Source organism: Pyrgilauda ruficollis, unplaced genomic scaffold, assembly GCF_017590135.1.
Source record: "Pyrgilauda ruficollis isolate IOZ18807 unplaced genomic scaffold, ASM1759013v1 scaffold17, whole genome shotgun sequence".
Classification (NCBI taxonomy): Eukaryota; Metazoa; Chordata; class Aves; order Passeriformes; family Passeridae; genus Pyrgilauda; species Pyrgilauda ruficollis.
Genome location: NW_024515875.1, coordinates 9,446,570 through 9,467,062, shown reverse-complemented (window position 1 = coordinate 9,467,062; position 20,493 = coordinate 9,446,570). Strand labels below are relative to the sequence as shown.

The 20,493-nt window shown below is 35.8% G+C and overlaps 1 protein-coding gene across 3 annotated transcripts in view; it reads right to left on the bottom strand.

Moving 5' to 3' along the window:
* Positions 1-20,493, bottom strand: part of STXBP5L (syntaxin binding protein 5L) — a 181,411-nt gene that overhangs the window by 49,608 nt on the left and 111,310 nt on the right. For all 3 annotated transcript variants that reach the window (XM_041463822.1, XM_041463824.1, XM_041463823.1), the window contains exons 8-17: positions 19,552-19,675; positions 17,948-18,026; positions 17,621-17,775; positions 15,893-15,965; positions 14,509-14,656; positions 12,907-12,974; positions 11,716-11,756; positions 8,213-8,430; positions 4,835-5,007; positions 378-503 (exon numbers count right to left, since the gene is read on the bottom strand). In XM_041463822.1, coding sequence (XP_041319756.1) covers positions 378-503; positions 4,835-5,007; positions 8,213-8,430; positions 11,716-11,756; positions 12,907-12,974; positions 14,509-14,656; positions 15,893-15,965; positions 17,621-17,775; positions 17,948-18,026; positions 19,552-19,675 — 1,205 coding nt within the window. The remainder of the gene's footprint in view (positions 1-377; positions 504-4,834; positions 5,008-8,212; positions 8,431-11,715; positions 11,757-12,906; positions 12,975-14,508; positions 14,657-15,892; positions 15,966-17,620; positions 17,776-17,947; positions 18,027-19,551; positions 19,676-20,493) is intronic.

Below are 20,493 nucleotides of genomic sequence, written 5' to 3'. Positions count from 1 at the left end.
TGAAAAATGGTATTTAACAGTTAATCACTTTACCATTTTCCATTAAATGCATTTCACCTTGGTGAACCTTTCAAAATAACTTTGAAAATTACGGATTTGAAACGCAATTAGATCTTATTTGAAAGGATGGAAAGAATTATGTGAAAAGATTCAGTGTTTTAAATAGGATTAGTAAAAATATTGGCAAGAATGGCAGTTTAACATCCCATATTACAATCTCTGTGTCAGTTCAAACAACTTTCCCCCAAGAATCTGATTTACAGTATCTTTCAAATACTTTGCTTTGACCTTAATTGTCTGTGGGAAATTTCAAAGTATAGTTGGAAAACGTGATTTAGCACTATAAATCAACGCAACCTTAATTCTGAGTTACTTACAGTCCGTAAGCAGAGTTTACAGCAAGACTGGTAATCTGTTGTGGAGGCTCACCATCCACCCACACCAACTGGATAACCAGATCTGCCTGGTAGCCAGGAGGCATCCGCACAGGTCGAGCCTTAACGCTAAGAAGAGGAGGTACAAAATAAGAACAAACAAACAAACATTGGGCCACGAAAAACAACTGATTTGCATCATTATGAATTGTCAACCCGAACGGAAAGCCTAAAATACTTTCTTTTGAGACTTTGAAAAAGGGCATTTCTGTGTATCTGGAACTTTTGTCTTATGAAGCAAAGCATGGCCGAAAAATGCAATGAGGCAAGAGAAGATGAGAAGATACACCTTTCTGTAGTGGTCCTCACCAGAGCCTATTAAAAACTTATGGACTTGACAAATCTATTTGTCCATGTAGTGCAAACAAGTCCTGTTTTACTTCTAGGAGTATAATCACCCAGTATGTGAATGAATGGTTCCTACATCAAATCTGATATAACTATTAACACCCGTCTATGGCAAGTTCAGTGACTTGCAAAGCAGGTAGTGAAGGTGTACATTTTAAGGGGAAGTGTAAGAGCTGAACACCTCTGTATGACTGCTTTATGTGCTTTTTTGAGTGGTATAACAATGTGGGATACGCTGGAAGAAAACATTACGCAATAATAGCAATACTTTGAGGTACTCATATTAGTCATTAGTACATTCACATTGTAGTAGTAATTTACAGGTAAAACCCAGCGCATTTTCACTGTACCTGTTACTGGTGAGAGTGCTTGTATTGCACCCCTTTGCACACAGGCATAAAATAGGGCAGTATACTTTATGAGAAAGTCATTGCTCATCTATCCTCTAAATGCATTTCCTGAACAGCAGCTTGGCACACTCACTGTTCTATTTCTTTTCCCCGTAGTACTCTTCAGACCTTACATGTGTATTTATCTGGAGCAGTAATCAGGCACTTGGCTTGGATATTGTTGTAGGAAAGACATGACAGTGCAGTTCAGCAAGTGCTCAACCCACTACAGCTGGCAATAGCTTTGTATTGTTGTTTTCCATCAACAGCCAACCTCTGCTCAGAGTTTTGCAATTTCTGACCTGTTCTGCTGGCACTAAAGCTTTGCCCTTTTCTTTGTTCATATGATACATAGCCACGAGCATTTCTGAAGTGATGCTACTCATAACCTTAAAGAAGCAAGCCCTGGATTGCCCAGGAGAGTATTCGTGCTGAGAACAAAGGTGTGAACATCTGTGAACTCAAGCTGCCAAGGGAGAGGGGTCCTTTGAGACCAGGATAAACTGAAACTACAGACAAGAGTTGTATACAGTAAAGATGTATTATTTTCAAAGAAACTTCACAGCAAGCAGAAGCTGAATATATTACAGCCCTTCAGAGTATCTTTGTGATGGAGCCCTTCAACTTCTAATGTCTGTGGATAAGCCTTTAAGAGGCATAATAGTGGTGGTCTTTCCCAATCTTGTACCCAATTTTCAGCTTTCAGCTTCTGCTCTTAAAAATGTTAGAAAAATATATAACAGGGAAATGAAATCCAAGAACCAGGACTTACTCTAATGCCCTTTCAGCTGATCTTTCCAACTATATTTTCTAATGGATAACTGATGGTGTGGCAAAACACAAGAGGCAAGCACACTGCTCCAGCAAGTGTCTGTCAAAGCAAGTATCTGCTTCCTTCTTCTAAAACAGCTACCCTGAGACTGACAATGGCTGCAGAAGTAATTATGATCTTCTAAAACATGTTTTTTAATGTGGTATTACTTTTCCAATGTGTTTTTAATGGCATCCTGAAAATTTAGAGAACTTCAAATACCTTCTAAGTTTTCTTTTGGATTTCTGTCACTTGAAGGGAAAAAAGCAAACACACTGTCCTCTCAATATTTTTCACTACAAATTTAAGGATCTGCTTTGATAAAAATTGGTATTATTCCACAGGGATTTTCTCTAAGCATACAATAAACTGTAGGTGGTGAAAGACTATAATAACAAAGTAAAGTAATTTCGGATTTCATTATTAAGGTTGTCATTCCCATGTTTCTGTGACATCTTCCTCCTTAAGAATCTTTGAGCTATTTCCTTTGTTTCCCTAACCATCCTGCTTAAACAGTAATGCAGATATTCAGTTCTGCACCTTGTTCTGGATGGCTTTTTATCTGAAGTGTTTATAATGAAAGCCTAAACAGACTGCAGGAGTATGAGCAGAAGGAATGTAGACATTTCAGTGATTTCCTTGACACATTCTTCTTATGCTACATTGAATTTCATTGTTGCAAAGTTTTGGTTTTTAGTTTCTTTTCACAAGACATTCACAGTTCCTTATCACTTTGGAGTTACTTGAAGCTACTGTTAAAACCCTTGATTGACCTAATTTTGGGATGATACTAGAAGTCTGGGAACAAAGACTGACATTCTGGGTTCAGCTTTATGATAACAGCATTCACATCAAAAGTATTTATCTGCATAATCACAAATCCATTGGTTTCTTAGGTTATTACAGCTGCCTATCTCACTGCAAAATCTTCTGAAAGAAGCAAGAACAACATTTATTCCATTCTGCTTCCTGCCTTCCTCGGTACCAGTTACTTTTGATTTCAGAAAAGTGCCAAGTTTTCATTACTTCAGTCCCTTCAATTACTTTCTTCCTGGTAGCTATTCACAGGCACAAACACATTCAGTCATTCTGACTTCTGGCTAGAAAAAAATTGGCACTCCACACTACACAAACTATGTAGTGTGGAGTGCCATTCATTTGCTGTAACGATGTTGAGAAGCAGATATGAGAATAAACATAATGGAGCCAGTTATGTATGTGTGCAATATTTTATGTGCATTATCAATATAGTTCAAGCTGTGCACTCACCATCCATGTACAGCTGGTTGCAGCTTTACATTAATATTGCTCTGTTTTAGATTCTGTCCTGCTGCCCACCTGAATGACTTGCACATAAAGTCTGGTCTTTACTGGCTTTTTCCAGTGTTTTCAGCACTACTTTCATTTTACCATCATAATTCTGTTTAGATCAGAAGTTCTTAGACAGACAAGGCCTGGGGACCCAGCTAAGGTTTGGGGGGAAAGTGTGGATATCTGTATGTCTTTCCTGAGAAGGATAATAGCATACATAAGTATATTTTTATCTAAATGTAGGAGTGTGCCAGCAGTTCTAGTGGTGTAATGACTCTGACTTTGAAAAATCACTTCTCAGTCAAAATAACATTACAGTTACCTTGTCTAAAATTTGACAAAAATCTATTGGCCAGTTTAATCTGAGATTATTTGAGATAAGAAAACTCCTAAAAAGTAACAAGCTGAACCTCTGTGGGTTCATTACAACTTTTCTTCCTCCAACACCAACAACTCCTCTCTTTTACAGACAAAATCAAGTAAGAATCTCTTAAGCAAAACTGTTAGCCAGTGAAATGATTAAATGATTGCATTCTTCCTGATATCAATGTCATAAAGAGATTTCACATTTGGATTTTTTAAATAACTAATCTCTGCCTCTTCTGTTGATTTTCATAGTTCAAATTAATGATTAAACTGAGGTCTGAAGTTCAACTGCCTGACTGAATGAGATGGACAAATGAACAGAAGGCCAAAAAATACTGTTAATTTTACAAGGACAATATAACTTTTAAATGCTAATGCCACTTTCAGGAGCCAAGCAGCCCAAAGTATCAGCAAAATCAGGAAATGTTCATTTTAACTGCTTTTGAAATAATAGAGGCATTTAAAAGATTTAATAATAATTAGACCAAAATAATAATGAATTCACCAAAATGAGAGCAATTCTTGTCAGCAATGCACTCTAATTGCTGGAAAATTACAGTTTTTATAGAGTTTTGTACAGAATTACTGTTTTAAGCTATTCAAATCCATCATTATCTGCCTTAATAATAAGAATATATTAATCTACTCCAAAACAGTGACAATGTATTCTAGCAGAAAACAATTTGCTTTTTTCTAAAGATTAAACAAATATACACTTCCACACAGTGTGATTGTTTCATAATCGTACATTTTAAAGATTTTTTCATAAGTACGAACACAGTTTCCATGTCTTACACACCATAAAATGCATACAGTTCTTTAATTTAAAAAAATTCAGTATTATATTAATTCATCAAGGAGAGAAAGCTTTGCACATGCCAGCTTTTACAGAAGTTTCTTCATGAACTAACCTCAGAAATTCCTTGGAGATGTACTCCTAGATCACACTGGAAAATGAGACAGTAACAGTTTCTATTCTTCACAATAACTTCCATCCCTTTAAAATCCCTTGTTGATTACTTTGCCTTAATTATTTTGTTTGTTCCATATTCTGGTTTCTTCTCATTTTGGGTCACATGTATACAATTACTCTCTTTCTTGGGAGCTGATGGATTGACTAACAGATAAGAATGCTTTTTAGAAAGATCAATATTTAAACAATGGCATAGACTTACCTAAGACATGGGATACTGTCCTTCATTGTTCCTTCACATGCTACAGTGTTGGTACTGCCTGAAAGGCTCTTTAAAGAAGGAAGCTGGGAGGAGGCATCTGGAAATGGAGGATTTGTTTCTGGTTCAGGAGTAATGATGTCTTCTACTTCGCACTGAAGTCGTACCTCTAATGACTTAAATAAATAAAAAGCTAAGTTATCATTTCATAAGGAAAGCTGCTGAAAGTTCTGTTACTTTCAAATAAATATCAGTATGCCTTTTTTTGGTTTTTTTTTTTGTTTAATAACCCCCATTTATCACTATAATTTGCAGGCAAAGAATACTGCCATTTGTTATTTATACTGAGAAACAGCAACATCAGATAGGAACAAGAAGGATCACCAACTCTGCCTCCTGATTACTTGTACAACAGAGTCTCTAAGAGACGAGGTTTAGCCAGAATGGATAAGCCTGACAGTGTGAATAGTACTGATACATGAGCTTCATTTATCCATAAGTGGGGCCAGGAAATCAGAGATTACAGCACAGACAGCTCTGTGCTCTTTAGAATTAATATGAGTTTGGTGGATTTCAGAAAGATTCAAACCAGTTATCTTTTGCTTTCCTTCTGGCCTCTCTAGAAAGGGAAAAAGAAGCCAAACCACCCTACAATTCTCTCCTCTAATTCAGGAAATATTAACTGAGGACTCCAGGGAGGAACTGGACAGGAAGTTCAAATCTAGGTAAGTAAATACTGAACAATTCTTTCTACCTCATGAGTTGTCCAAGGAAATCTGCATTTTGAAAAGAATAAAAACCAAGGTACAATTCTCAATGATACAAGGTCTGGCGGTGACTAGCTGAACAGTAATTTCAATGTTGCTACCTTCAAAGGAATAGAAGTCATTGCAGAGGTAGACACTGCAAGCTCAGTCTTAGTGATCTTTCACTGAGACATCATCTGTACCAGAGTGAAGATGAACAAAATAGCTGAATTTCATGAGAATTGGGAGATAAAGGTGAGTAGTACTGAAGGGTCACCTGTTTCTCAACCATTGTGCTAAAACACACAAGATTGCAGAAAGAAGAGATTCTGTTCAACCAGGAAAGAGAGTCCTTTCTCAAAATTTCTTTTTTGTTTCCTCATTTCAAAATCCGTGGATACTTTGTGCCTGAATCAGTTAAAGAAACCTACAGACAACATTTGCCTTCAAAGACTAATGAGTGAAATATTGAGTTCAGGAAAATCTAATCTGGAAGTAATTGCAGCTGACTGAAACTATTTATAGTGCTGTTTAATCTTTATGCAGGACTGGAGTAACTGTTGAAGACTATGCTCTTCTGCTTACCATGACAAAAGTGCATCACTCTTCTTTGAATGTTTTTCTGCATGTATTCCTTTTTCTACTAAAATTAATTTTGTTAAGTTCCAGCTCTTGTGCATTTGAAGAGAGAAGGAAAAATTCAGGCTAAAAACATGATTGTGAATTTTTCTTATTTTTGTCTCTGCTTTGGCTGAACCCTAGGAGGGTTATAGAAATGTTGAATCGATTTATTTTGACACAGAGTAAAGATATTTTTGGGGGATCTCATTACTAGGCTCATTGATTCCCCTTTCCACCTTCAAATGAGTGTAAACTTTTTTCCTGTGTTTCTTCTCAAGAGATTTGAAGTGGAGCTTCACTGAGGAAAGACTGCTCACTGAGGAAGTGATCATGTTTAATTAATAGATCCTTTTGAGACAGGATGGAGTGGATTCAGATAAGAAAACAAAAATAACAGCAGTAAATGCTTTTTATATAACTGATGGCAATGACTCCAAGGTTGGTTATGAAGCAGAATTTGTCTCATGCATACTCCTTGCCTCCAGAATCTGATATGAAATGATGCAAATACTTCTGCTGAGGAAATTCCAGGCACAGCCTATGCTCCTGAGGCATATTCAGCTGCAGACTTCCCTACTACATGGAGAACTTTTGAGTAGCCCCCACACTTCCCATTTGCCACAGCAAAAACATTATAACACTGACATCAGGGCAGTCAAACCAACGTGGGGACCTTAAAACGCTGGCATTTGGAGACTGAACCCAAGGTAAGTTCAGTCTGACTGATAAGGAAGGAAGGACACCAAAGTGCTCTGTACCTCAGGCAGCAAAGAAATCCTGAGATTGGCCATCTCAGTCTCAATACAGACAAAAACACACAGCCTAAAGTCAGGTACAGATTCCAACAAAGAATTCCATGCTTTTGATTAAAAATCCCTCCTTTCATTTAGAGTGAAGACTTGACTGCAAGCAGCAAAAACACAGAAAGAAAAGAGAAGACCATTTCAGAGATGCACAAAACCCAGGGGAATTCTGTGACTATGCCACCAAGATTGCATAATTTAATATTCAGGGAAAAATGCTTACTAATTACAGATGAAATCTAAGAAACTGTTAAATTGCACCTATTATAACACTTTGGAAAATACCAGTAATGATGCAATTCAGCCGGGGAAGTGAAGAACAGGGAAAGAAGACATTAAATTATAGATAATAAAAGATAAGGTGCATTTGCTGTAGAACAATGTAAGAATATTGAAATGCAGTAATTTTAGCAGCATTATACATGAGCTGGTCAGTAATGTGAAATTACTGTTCACCAGTTTTAAACCTTTCCTGAAATGATACATTCAGACAGCTTCATAATTGCCATGGGGGAGGGGGAGAGAAAAAAGTGGAAAACAACAGAAGAACTACAGGTAATGAACATCCATACAGAATGGCACATGCCTTTTTTTTGGCTACAGGCCAAAAATAACAGGTTTTTGCCACAGTAGAGCTTTCTAAAGAGCATTAAAATAGTGTGAAAAGAACTATAATCAGGGAAGGGGAAAAATAATCTGGCATTTCATGTAATTTCTATCTTTAGGGAAACACGTCAGCATAAGTCAGAAAAAGATCAACTCTATTTTGTTAAATCCACTGATAATTTTCAGTCTTCTTATGAACAGAAATTAAAGAGATTAAATACTTGAGTTAAAAAGAGCATTGTGCATGTGCACAATGTACATTAACTGATAAAAACATACAGCAGACAGTAATTTTAGACCAGGTAAATACAACAGAGATTACTGTATCATAAAGTCTTAAAAGCAATGTCTGTAGCAATGTCTGAAAGCTACACTGTATGTTACTACTAAAGCAAAAAAAAAGTGGAGAGTAGGTTCCCAAACCCTCAGATTTTTGTCAGTAACTGCAGTAGGATCAAGATTTCCCAGGAAAGGTTTAAAATGGAATGTCCCTAAACCTGTATTTGTACTGATTGCTATTTTTATTTAAATACTTGAGAACAGATGAAGCAAGGCAATTTGATTTAGAATTTGTTCTCTTATAAGAGAGTGAAATGAGTACTTACTGCAATTTCAGTATTTACTTCATGCTTGCTGAACCTGTAAACAATCACATAGGCAGAAACTCCTGCCACACAGAAAATTCGGCTTTCAGGACACCAGTACATCATCTGAACAGCAAAAGGATCTTCTTCCACAATCTCAGCTGTTGCTTTTCCTTCTCCCACTTTCTGTTTTTCAAAGACCTTTGATGTTTTTAGTTTGTACAACATCTGTAGAGTAACTGGAATATATTAAAACATATAAAAAATACTAACATGAAGCAAATCAGTTATAAAATTCCTCAGTTCCCACTTTCTTCTCAATTGTGGCATAACAAGTAATCTTAGGAAAGCCTAATAGGAGAAGTTGTGTATTATACAATCATCCAAACCAGGACAACAATACAGACACTGTTGTGGTACACATTACTGGTAGGATATGTATTTAATATTTTTCAGAAGGGTATTTGTCTATTAAATACTTCTTAGTACTTTCTGGGGAAGGGTGTCAAAGGTGTAAACCATTGTGTCCATAATTAGGCTTACAATCAGTGTTATAGAGAGGCTCTGATCATATTGATACTTCCCTAAAGAGATGTGAAACTAAGATTTCATTTGTCTGAGGTTATGGTCTTGATAAAATGTAAAGAGTGTATGGCAATTCAAGAAAAAACATTAGGAAAGCAAGCTGGTGGCCTGGTCAACTCAAAGTTCTTCTGAATTAATGGGAGTTCAAAAAGGTTTTGAATTTCTTGACTAATGTGTAGATCAATACTTATAACTGTATATAAAATCCTAGTACCCAAAAGCTTTTGTTGAGATTAGAGCTCCACTGCAGCAAATTCCAGAAGTAAAGGAGGAGTGACAATTCACCCCATTATGTTTGACATTCTTCCCTGTTTTTACTGCTTTTACACTGGTTTCTCAGTGGCATTAATCAGTAACTGTACAATGTCAGAAAAAGTCAGTCAGGCCCAGCACCTATAAAGGTGTGCATATCCACAAAGGCAAAGCTGCTGCCTACGTCTGTGTAATTCTGGTAGCTCAGCCTGGCCAGCTTGTGTAACAAGAGCAACAGGAAGATGAAAGGACAGTGTTTTAGTTATGTAATCAGATGATGAACACAGCAAAATTACATTTTTGTTCGGCAGTGCAGATATATTCCAGGAGGTTTAGCATATACAGTTTTTAATGTTTTAAAAAGTTTTAGCACATAAAGCCCTGCTGAATTTCACAAATTACAGCAAGTGCTTCTGTAATAAATACATCATTCTTCCTGCCCTCAGTGGCAAATAAAAAGGATTCAGGTTGCCAGTTAGTGCCAGTAGCAATTCTAGAGTGGCACTTCAAATCAGGCATCATGGGTCCATGCACAGTATGACTGGAAGAATTACAGAATCATAGGGTACAGAGTGCAAGACAAGACTCTCTATGCTCTATTAGTGGGCACCATCTGCACAAGTAAACAAAAAACCAGCAATATCTTTTGAATAAAGATACATTTTGGAAACAGCTCCAGTGGCCTGGCAAGTCCCTGTCTCTCACAGATCTATGCTTTCAGACAGAAGACTACACAATTAAAATATGTCTGAAAGCAAAGTATTTTGTGCTTCAAATATCAGTAGGATATTATGTTTGCTAGGGAATCGCAAACCAACTTTGAACTCCACTAAAAAGGTTAACACCTTGTAAATAAAATAAATAACAAAACTTTGTAATAATCAAAACCTTGTAAATAAAGAGTACCAAGTACAGTAGGAGTAACACAGTACATGCCCTGAAAATCAGGACTAGGACCAGGACATCAGAGATTCACTGAAAATACCAGCACTGTTGAAGAGATTGTGAATATTCATGATCATCTAAGCTTTTAATGTTAAGAAAAAATCCTACTGCAGCATGTATATATTGTTTAGGTTATGCTTATATTCCCTATGAGAGGGTTTTTCTTTCTTTCCCCATTTCTGCCAGAAGGAATAACTAGCACAATTGCTTCCTGTGCATGAACACTGAATGACTTGGGGTCTTCCAACAGTCTGTATTGTTTCAACCTAACTTTAGAGCCTGTATTTTTCTTTCTTTCCCCATTTCTGCCAGAGTTCTAGAAGGAATAACTAGCACAACTGCTTCCTGTGCAGTATGAACACTGAATGACTTGGGGCCTTCCAACAGTCTGTATTGTTTCACCCTAACTTTAGAGCCTGTATTTGCACATTCTTAAAACTGAAATATTCACAAGTCTCAAAACTTCTGTTCTAGCACATAAAATGTGGCTCTCATTTGATGATTGGTGTTCACCATAACTTGAAGACAGTGGAAGATGTAAATACTGAGCACCATGTTTCTGTTCTCCCACCATTTCCAAACAGACAAATTACTTAATAAAAAAACAACCCATGGCCATGTTCAGTTCCTGTGCCTATTTAAAACATGAAATGCATTTTGTGAAATGAGGCCTTGGAAGTCCTCATTTTCTCCTTGTCCATCCTGAGTGAAAATATTCGGTATTAAGCAAAAAGGCAAGTACCTGACGAAGTCATCAGGTTTAGCTGACATTAAAAATTGGCCAACGTTCCCCATGCTTGGCTGGTAATGGTAGCAATATTAATAATTTCAATTCTGTGGCACCCGTGGAACTAGCAGGTATTTTAAGTATCCCATACTCCATGATCTTGGCACCCATTACAGACTGGTTATTAGGGTCATATTAAATCTCTGTATGCCTAACATTTCATCCTGAATTTTCTTTCACACACTAATACCTCATAAAAGAGAGATATTACCCAGACATCCCTGTACCATCAAAGAGACAAGAATACAAGGCAACTCCACAGGAACTTTGGTGAAGAACCATCAATTATTTGAAGCAGAATATTTTAAATTTCCATCAAAATGTATGTGTATTTTAATAAATATATTTTACTAATGAATATCATATGTATTTTCTGTAGGTGAAAATGTTGCTGATATGTGCAGTTATAGCTAGATTATATGGAACAAGTATTTTCTGAAGCTTTTTCCTGCTTGGATGAATGGAAATGCTTCCCAATTATTTCCTGAGATGTGAAACTGGACAAGAAAAGGTTTTAGTATTTTCCACCCTCACCAGATTAAATCTTTTGCAATATATGAATGTATTTTAATATTTTATTTTTACTTAGCTGTAAAGATTTTGTTGTACACAGTATAGAAGTGATATGACAACTGGAACTGAATATTAGATCTAACTGAGCCTTCTCCTTTGTGCACACAAGAAGAATGTCCCCTAGGGATTTTTTACCAACATTTCATCCTTGATAGATTTTGCTATGCTGGACCTTGAGTTATTATTCCTCACTCTTTTCTGCCTAATATATCTCATTAGCAGCATTTTTTCTCTTATTCAACATTTTCTGAATTTCACCCCTTTGTCCTAATCATATCAGCCCAGCTATTACTACTCAACCTGTTAAATATCCTGTTTTATATATAAATGTGTGTTTGTGTGATTTGTCAGCATTATGTAAAAGTGAACTTTAGAAACTTACTGGCAGAAGCATCCCAAAATTTTACTGATCCATCTGCATGGCTTAAAAAAAAGATAAAAATTAAATGTGTTAAAACAAGATGCAATTCTAAAACATTGTCTACTTTCAGTGACTAATAAATACAACCAGAAAAAAAAAATTTGTTTATGTAACTTTCTATAACTTACTGACAACATGTTAAAGACATACATACAAACTAGAAGAAAATGTTTTGTTATTTGGTTTCATTTGGTTAACAAAATATTTTTATGCATTTCCTGCAGAGAGTTAAGCTCCCAATGAATTTTAAGATTGCAACAAGAAGAAATGACTTCCCATACTAATAACAAGTTTAAGTCACAGCACTTTTGGCTTTGCAGTGGGCCAGCATCAAACCTATCACACTAAAATTGCCATGGACAGTGAACTTTGAAAGGACAGAAGGTAACTTCATTTTGCTTGATAACTTCACAACTGTGTTCCTTTTAGTAACATAAAATTGCTGAAGCAAAGCTGGAAAAAGGAGACATTCTTTTTACAATGAGAATGATCTCTTTATCACCTTCTCTTACTACTGCATACATCATAACCTTATTTTCGTCAGGTCTTTAGTATCATTGATAGCAATTCATCAAACACATGACTGAGACCAGAGGAAAGCTCATTGTGCATCTTAGCTGAATGAACAGTGTCTGTTTTACAGTATGATCCCTTGGGAATCCACCAGGCACTGCTGATGGGGCTCCCACTGCAATCTGAGCCTTTATTTTTGCTCTGTTTCTCTGCCCACAAGATGAAATTCATCCCAGTGCACCACACACTCACTAATGCTGAGTATTAAAATGAATTCCCAAACTGTCCCCAGACAGAGTCCAGAAGGCCAGGGGGACAACAGCTGCTCTGCTTTTTGAAGCTATTCTCTGTGACCTTCAAGGCCAGAATATTCTCTTGCAATAGATTTTTTTTTTCAAAGACCCTGCCTTCACAAGCATTGCTATCTAACACTGGGGCCTCAAACTATCATTCTTAGTGGTAGCTCAACCCTAAGTTCTGCTTTCTAGAGCAAAAGAGAATTTCTGTGGTGACACTACCCAAGTGAAGAGCCAGGAAATGCATATGCAGTGAAGTCTCAACTCTTATCTATAGCTAACTCACAATCAAAAGGAGTAGACACAAATAGTTGAAAGTACCAATCCCCAGTTTCATTCTCACCCTGTAATAATGATTTCAGGATATGTCTGAGCTCCAAGGTTCCATGCCCCACCACTGATAGGCCACTCCTAAACAAACGAAAGTGCAGAGATCACAACTTATTCTGCTGAACCTTGCTTGGATACTTTTAAAATTCAGGAGTAGACAACATCTTCCCCCAAAAAGCAATAAAACTTGTTAAAGAACAAAAATTTGTATAATTCAAGGCTTTTACAGTTTATTTGTATTTTTGTGTCATCAGTTCAGGCTTTGGAAACTTAATAACCCTTTTATATTATTAACTAATTTTCTATGCTTTAAAAATATTTCCACACAGCTAACATTCAACAACCTAAAGCAGGAATGAGGAGTAACAAACAATTCTGCTGGTCTTTTGAGATGGCTTTTCTCTTGGAGATTCTATAGAACACTGAAGAGACCGAGAATTTATTTTGAATACAAAGACCACTGAAGAAGCTGGCCCAGAAACAAGTATCAGAGCATGATGCCATGAGATACAGAACATATGTTTTACAGAACATATGGGATCATCATCTCTTCCTTGCCTCTTCTTTACTAATGGTCTAGAATGCTGCCCTGTGCCTAAAGCCCTGACGTGTGTGGATACAGGATGCACAGGGTGACACATGTGCAGAGTGGGTCAGGATGTGTGCAGAGTATGAGTGGGGGGAGAAAAACCTGGAGCACAAACTGTTGGTGAGGATACATGGAGTGGATGCTTGTGGGTACAGAAATGGGTGCCTGGCACGTGCGTGACCACCTGCCTTCAGCAGAGTGCATTTGTACGTGCACAAATAAAGCAAGGGGGCAAGAGAGGATGCAGGGAATGCAGGCAGGTGTGTATGAGGTAAGGGTAGATCCAAACAGGAGAAACAAAAATATTTTCTGAAGTACTTTTGCGAACCAAGATGCAAAAGAAGTAGAGAGGGCTCACACTTTGAGTTAATGGAAAACAACCCAGCTCCAAGGAGAATACTTCCATTGATATGAATAGAAAATTGATTATGTCTGACTTGTTTACCCAGTATTTTTTTCTACTTTATTTATTAAAATGCATTAGTTCTAGCCAAAATACAAACCAGTTAAAAGCTTGAAATTTATAAATTAATTGTATTTCTTCTTTTATTTCCTGAAGTTTGTCCTATTTCTACAGCATTATGGTAAGACTTTGGTAGCTCAGTAAAATAATTATTATTATTATCCTTATTTAATAACAGATCTCACAGATGTTGTCAACTCTCACTGAACATCTGCCTAAGTCTTTCAGTCTTAATGCTTTCACTTTTTTCTTTATTAGAGAGAACCTATCCTTACAAATTTGAGTTGTACACTGATGGCTCTCCTTTAACACAATCTGGTCTGGAATAACTCCAGCATCTTAATGATTAAGTCCCATCTAATGATAATTAATGGTTCTGCTTAAGTGGTCATGTTTCTGAGGGACAAATAGTGGACTGTAATCAGGCTGCTAAGCCGCTGGTTGGACTAACCTTAAAGTGATCATTAAAGGAGTAAAAGAAAAATAATTTGGTAAGAGGTTACAAAAACACAGGTTACACATCTACTTCCTTTGCTTAAAACAAGAATATTGGTTTTGTTTACCTTATTGCTGTATCCTTGCTTTTTATGTTTTGCTCCTACAGAATAGAGCACAGGGATCAAATCTGGAGGACAGTCCGCAAAATATTCTGTGCAGGTAACAGGTGACTCATGAATGTCAATAGGATATGGATTTTCAAAGATTGGAAAACTAGTTAAGGAAGACAATTTATTAGAAGCGCTGTGACACACTGAGCCATAGAATAAAACATATTCTTATATTAAAGTATATAACAGAATTTAAGTAAAATCACTACTAATTAAATATATTTTCCCTTATTTATTCAAACTTATGTACTGTTTTTAGTATCAGTAATAATGTGTAGTTACTCTAATAAAGACATAAAAATTCAACAAGACAAGAATCCTACATAAATAGTCCCTAAGGCTAATAGGGCTACCTTTATGAATGAACAAGAACTAATTTTTTTCTGACATCTCAAAATCTTATTATACAGAAGTGACACATCTTCCAGAAGTTTCAGGTTCATGGATATGATATATACTATGAACTACAAACTTTTACAATTGTGGCTTTTATATTGAACATCTTATCTTATTGGGTTGGTACATTTCTGATTATACAATGAAAAATTGCAATAACAGATGAGTAGATCTCAGTTTATTTCTCACTTCCATCAGTTTGAACAGCCTGATAAGGAGGAAAACCTCACTTTTCACACATTATACAATGCTATTCACTGAAAAATATAGGAAATACGGTTCTGATTTCAGTAATGTCTATTTTACAATTCTGAGATTATCTGAATTATTCTTTAAAGTAAGTGAGATCTGAATATGATTCACTTAACATTTTTCAATACGTTGACAGCAAAATCTGTTCCTTGTTACACCAGTGTGAATGTGGATGTCCATTACTGGTAGTGTTGGAGGCAGAACAAAATAAATAATTGGATTATGCTTTACATGATATAGAGTTCCTCTTTGATAGGAACATTGATTCTGATATGAAAGAACTATTTGTCATTTAAACCAGCAACTGGGTCATGAAGTAATTCTGTAGATCCATATAAAACAATGCCATTATTTATTAAGATACTGAGGCTAGACATGCATAAAAGTAGTTGTTGAATCTTATTTCCAAATCACATGTGTGTTCAAATGCTATTTAACTTTGGTGTTGAATGAACATTTGAGGACTGTGCTGAAGGGACTGCAGATTTAGATTTATTCCAAAGTTTAAGAACAAATATTATCATAAGTTCCTGTTCAAGAGATTAACTTAGTTCTTAAAGGGGAAGTAAATATTTAGCAGGAGTTATTTCCAAGAGTGAATGATTTTGGATAGTTAAATTATTTGGAATTTTATGGTAATTTACTGGACAATTGAACACACAAATAACTTCATCTAAAACTTTATACTTACTTGCTTTGTGTCAGGTCAACGACAATGAGATCTTTTTCCAAAAGCACAACTACAGCATAGGGTTCTTGAAATTCTGTAAGCAAGGAATCAAGTACAAAAGACATGGAGTTCTCCTATCAGCCATTTTAAGCAAGCAAGCAATATTTATGTTCTTTAAACTTTCACAGTATATTAGAAGCTTTGAGGTATAAACCCTTGACATTGCACAAACCAGCCATAGCTGGAAACTAGGGCCAGAGAGGAAGTAGGAAATTACTTTTGGATACTGCTGTTGGCAAACACACAAAGCAGCAGAAGAATTGGAGCATTATAGCCTGCCAGCATGATGTTATGTTGAAAGTAAAGAAGTAGAATATGAATAAGTTGTGTGTATCATTGTATTATTGAATCCAATTGTTATACAGAAAAAGTATTTTTGCTGTCCAAAAGTAATACTTCTACTGTGTACAACTGCTCTTCAGATGGTGCAGGACACTTCATGATACAAAATGCCCCCATTCAAGTATTTTTGCTGTCCAAAAGTAATACTTCTACTGTGTACAACTGCTCTTCGGAAACAGATTGTGCAGGACTCTTCATGATACAAAATGCCCCCATTTCTGAGGTGATTCAAGGAGAATATTCACTAGGAATTCTGTAAGTCTGCTGTTTTCAATTCAGGTGATAACGTGCCCCTTCCTCCCACACACTCTTTAGGGGATTATACGGCTTGGTTCTTTTCAAAACTAAAGAATTAAGATAACAAATAAAAGCTTCTCTTGATGCATAGAGTATATTCATTTACATACTTTTTATAATTTACATTTTTTGTTAAAAAATACAAATGTGAAATTACTACTTTCTTTTCAACAGCAGCAAATCATTCCAGCACGTGCAAGCTCAGAATAAACTGTTCAGATGGGAGATGCCAAAAGGACAAGTAAATGAGAGCAACTGATTCATCTTCCTTTCAGTCCTGCTATGAATGCACATTATTTTTTGCCTGTTTTTATACTTGGCTATAAATAACACAAGTTTAACCAAAATGTTTAAATATTGGTCTGTGAGCAGGGGAAGATGCTACAAAACCCAAGTACTGGGAAGTATTTGACACAGTTAAATGAAGGCCCAGAGCAACTCTGATTAAATTAAAATTAAATTTTTGCATTATATTGAAGCGCAAATACACTTTAGTAAATGTTTTTAATGTGTATTTGGTTTAGCTATTTATATAAGATTTATTTTACTTTTCTGCTTGAGGGCTTAAAATGCTAAAGTTAGTTCATTTTTGACTTACAGCTTTTCTTGATTTATGTTCTGGAACTTTCTGACAACATATTTCAGAACTTGGCAGCCCCACAGTATGCAGCAAACATAACACTTAATTTCATGCTGAAGTGTAAGAACTTTTTTGCAGGTAAGTGATAGTTAAATTTTCATAATTTAGCAAGCTGTAAATGATGAAAAATTTCAGAAATATAAGCACCTATCTTTGATTAATAGCAATGTTTTCTCAGAGTAGCCCATGGGTTTTAATCCTATAAGTGGAGATTTATGCACATTTTATTGTCCACTTACTACTTGCTTCCTACACTGAAAATGCAAACAAGTTCCAGGTACTTTCAGTTATGTAGTTTTCCCAAGATGAAGACAAATATAAGGATGGAAGTCCCTGGGATGGGATTAATGTATGAGGAAAGATCACTTTGTTTATAGTTTCCATAACTGTATTTTTCCCAATAAACTCACCGTTTGGATATGGGGTTTCACAAAGAGTTAAAAAATCAACTATAGGATGATCCATTTCAAGAACTGTAATTGCTTTCCCATGCATGATTGTTAAACTTGGTCTTCGACAAGGCTTATCATATGACAGTCCACCAGAAAATATCACAAATGGTTCACTGTATTAAAAAAACCAAGTGTAAGTCTACATAGTACATACAAGTCTACATTATAGGTTCAGTATCTGCAAATAACAATAAACAGATTTGCAAAAAGAAAGCAGGAAAAGATTCTAAAAGGACATAAACTCAGGAACATATTATTGAGTTAATTACAGAATTAAAAACAAACCTGTTTTTACAGGTCTTGTACTCTACTTTAAGAATTGGTTTACAAGATTCAGGTTTTTTTCCATCTCTTTGAACTTTTCCTAAGGAAAGAAAGAACATGGAAACTATTAAAACATGAAATTGAATGATCAAACTAAAACATATACATTGAAGTAACCGTATAAGCAACAAAAAAAGGAACTTTAAAGCTACAAAAGATTAGGAGTATTAGCTCCTATTTCCATAAAATATACATTTGTCTAAATTTATAAACTACATTTATTATGTCTTTGTGTTTTTACTGCCACATACATCTAAAGAACCACAGAACACACTTCAAAGACATCTATAAACCATGCAGATTTCTGAGTAAGAAACTTAACTAATAATGAATGAATCAGACTAATTATGTGTCTTTTTTTCTGAACATGTAATGACCAGAAACAGCTTAATTTTTTCCTAAGCCATTCTTAGATTGACTTAATTCCTGTTGTTGACAAAACATTACCTGCTTTGCAGTGTAACCAGTTGAGTGGTAAAATTAAATGAAGCATGCAACTGAAATTCATTAGTTCTTGTTTAATTATGGCTCAGTACTTTCTTCCAATCAGAGAAAAGTCACTTGCAAACTAAAAAAATAGCCATTTTGGGTTTGTTGCTTTGGAAAGCCTATACTTGCTTCTGACAACAGCCTGACTGGAGGATGCAGTGTAGATGGATAAAGACTTTTCTCAGAGGTGCACAGTGCTATGATGGGAGATAAAGGACATAGGTTGTGGCATGGAAAATTCTGGTTAGATATTAACAAAATAATTTGTGCCACACAGATCATTAAATACCAAAAGATATTCCCAAAGAGGTTGTGCAATTTTTTGCTGGAAGTGTTCAAGTGACCAGTGTCCTGAGTTTACTCATCAAACCAAGCCTGTTTTGATCTGGTCATCTGACTGGTTGCGAGCTCCCTTCTGACATTGTAGAATTCTATGACTAAAAATTATAGAACAGAAGTAAATTAAGAAAATGCTAAATCCTTCTGGGACTATTTAGACCTTGACTTCTTCTCCTTCCTCCCTCTCTACAGTCAGATTTCTTAGTAAAGTAAACGTAAATGTATACATTTACAATGTTGTCAGTACTTTTAAATCTAATTTGTAGGAAGCACTTTTATATAAAGTCCCACACATAAAGATAAAGCCATCTCTTACTATGGCTCCTTTAAATTCTTCATTGCAGTTCTTTGGAAAGCCTTGTACCATCCTCATGACAAACACCACAGTACCTTGTACAAAACGCATTACTTTGTTGTGAAAATTGCACATAAAAGTACAAACTATAAAAGAAAGAGCCTGAGGGCCTCACAGACCAGCAGTAGACTCTTAAAAGGAATTGGATAAGACATTAGAATAATATAAATCAGAAAGAGATATTTATGACACCAATTACAATAAAAAGTTTGATCTAAGTTACTGATTTCACAATAATTTGCAGCTACTTTGCAGATCAAAATATTTAGGCAAGAAGCAACATCTGGGCTACAAGGAAAAATTAAATAAACCTACATATTAGAAAACAGCATGGAGAACACTGCATTGCTTCTTAGTTATACGTTTTAACTATCAGAATTACCGTGTGGAATTGTGGTCTGGAATGGTCTGTTAGGGCTTTTCAGATTCCACAGGGTCAAGCTGCCATCAGAGTGACTACACATGAACTGCTTCCCTTCATGATGCCAAGCAACAGAATGAATAGCCTAGAGAAACGAAAGAAGAACTTGAGCCTGGAATGGAATACAGTGTTGACACTAATGATATTTTCATGTATGACTTCAGATTATATTGTTCTAATGGTATGTCAACAGTTGGACAGTTCCTGTTTGTCTGAAGTCCAGTACCATCAGTTTTTAGCAACAGATGGCTGTAATCCACATTTCATCATAAAGGCTAATGTAACACAGTAATGTAAGAAAGCCTGTACCGAATCAGGCCAAAATTGAAGGAAAAGGGTATTAAGGTAAAAGTGTAAGAAAAAGGGCCATACAGTGCAGTTGTAATATGTCTGATAGCTCTCCTTAGAAGTATTTAATCTGGTAAATTTACAGGAAATTGTGTGCAAAAATCTTTACAAGTAACATACAACACACAGAGCCTTCCCCAGAGGAAGCAAAACACTGTTCTTGGATAATTTCCACACATACTCTCACATACTTAAGTTGCAGAGCAAGTCCACAGAAATCTGGGATGTTTAATGTCAAAACCAAAATAATGAAAAATCCAGGACTGTTTCACTGCTATAGAAAATTACCAAAACAATGATGTAAGATTGTTTTGAAAGAGATAGTGCACCAGAGGAGAGGAATATCACACTCCTTTGTGCATACTACAAGAAACACATGATGAATGTTACGTACACCATTCTTAGTATTTTGTGCGTAATTAGTGGAGCTGAAAATATCCATAGTTACATCAAACTACTGGAAAGGATAATGGGGTAAGTCCTTCAATTTCCCTGATATGTGCTGGAAACTAACAAAAGCCATATTCTGAAAAAACATTCATTCTATACCACAGT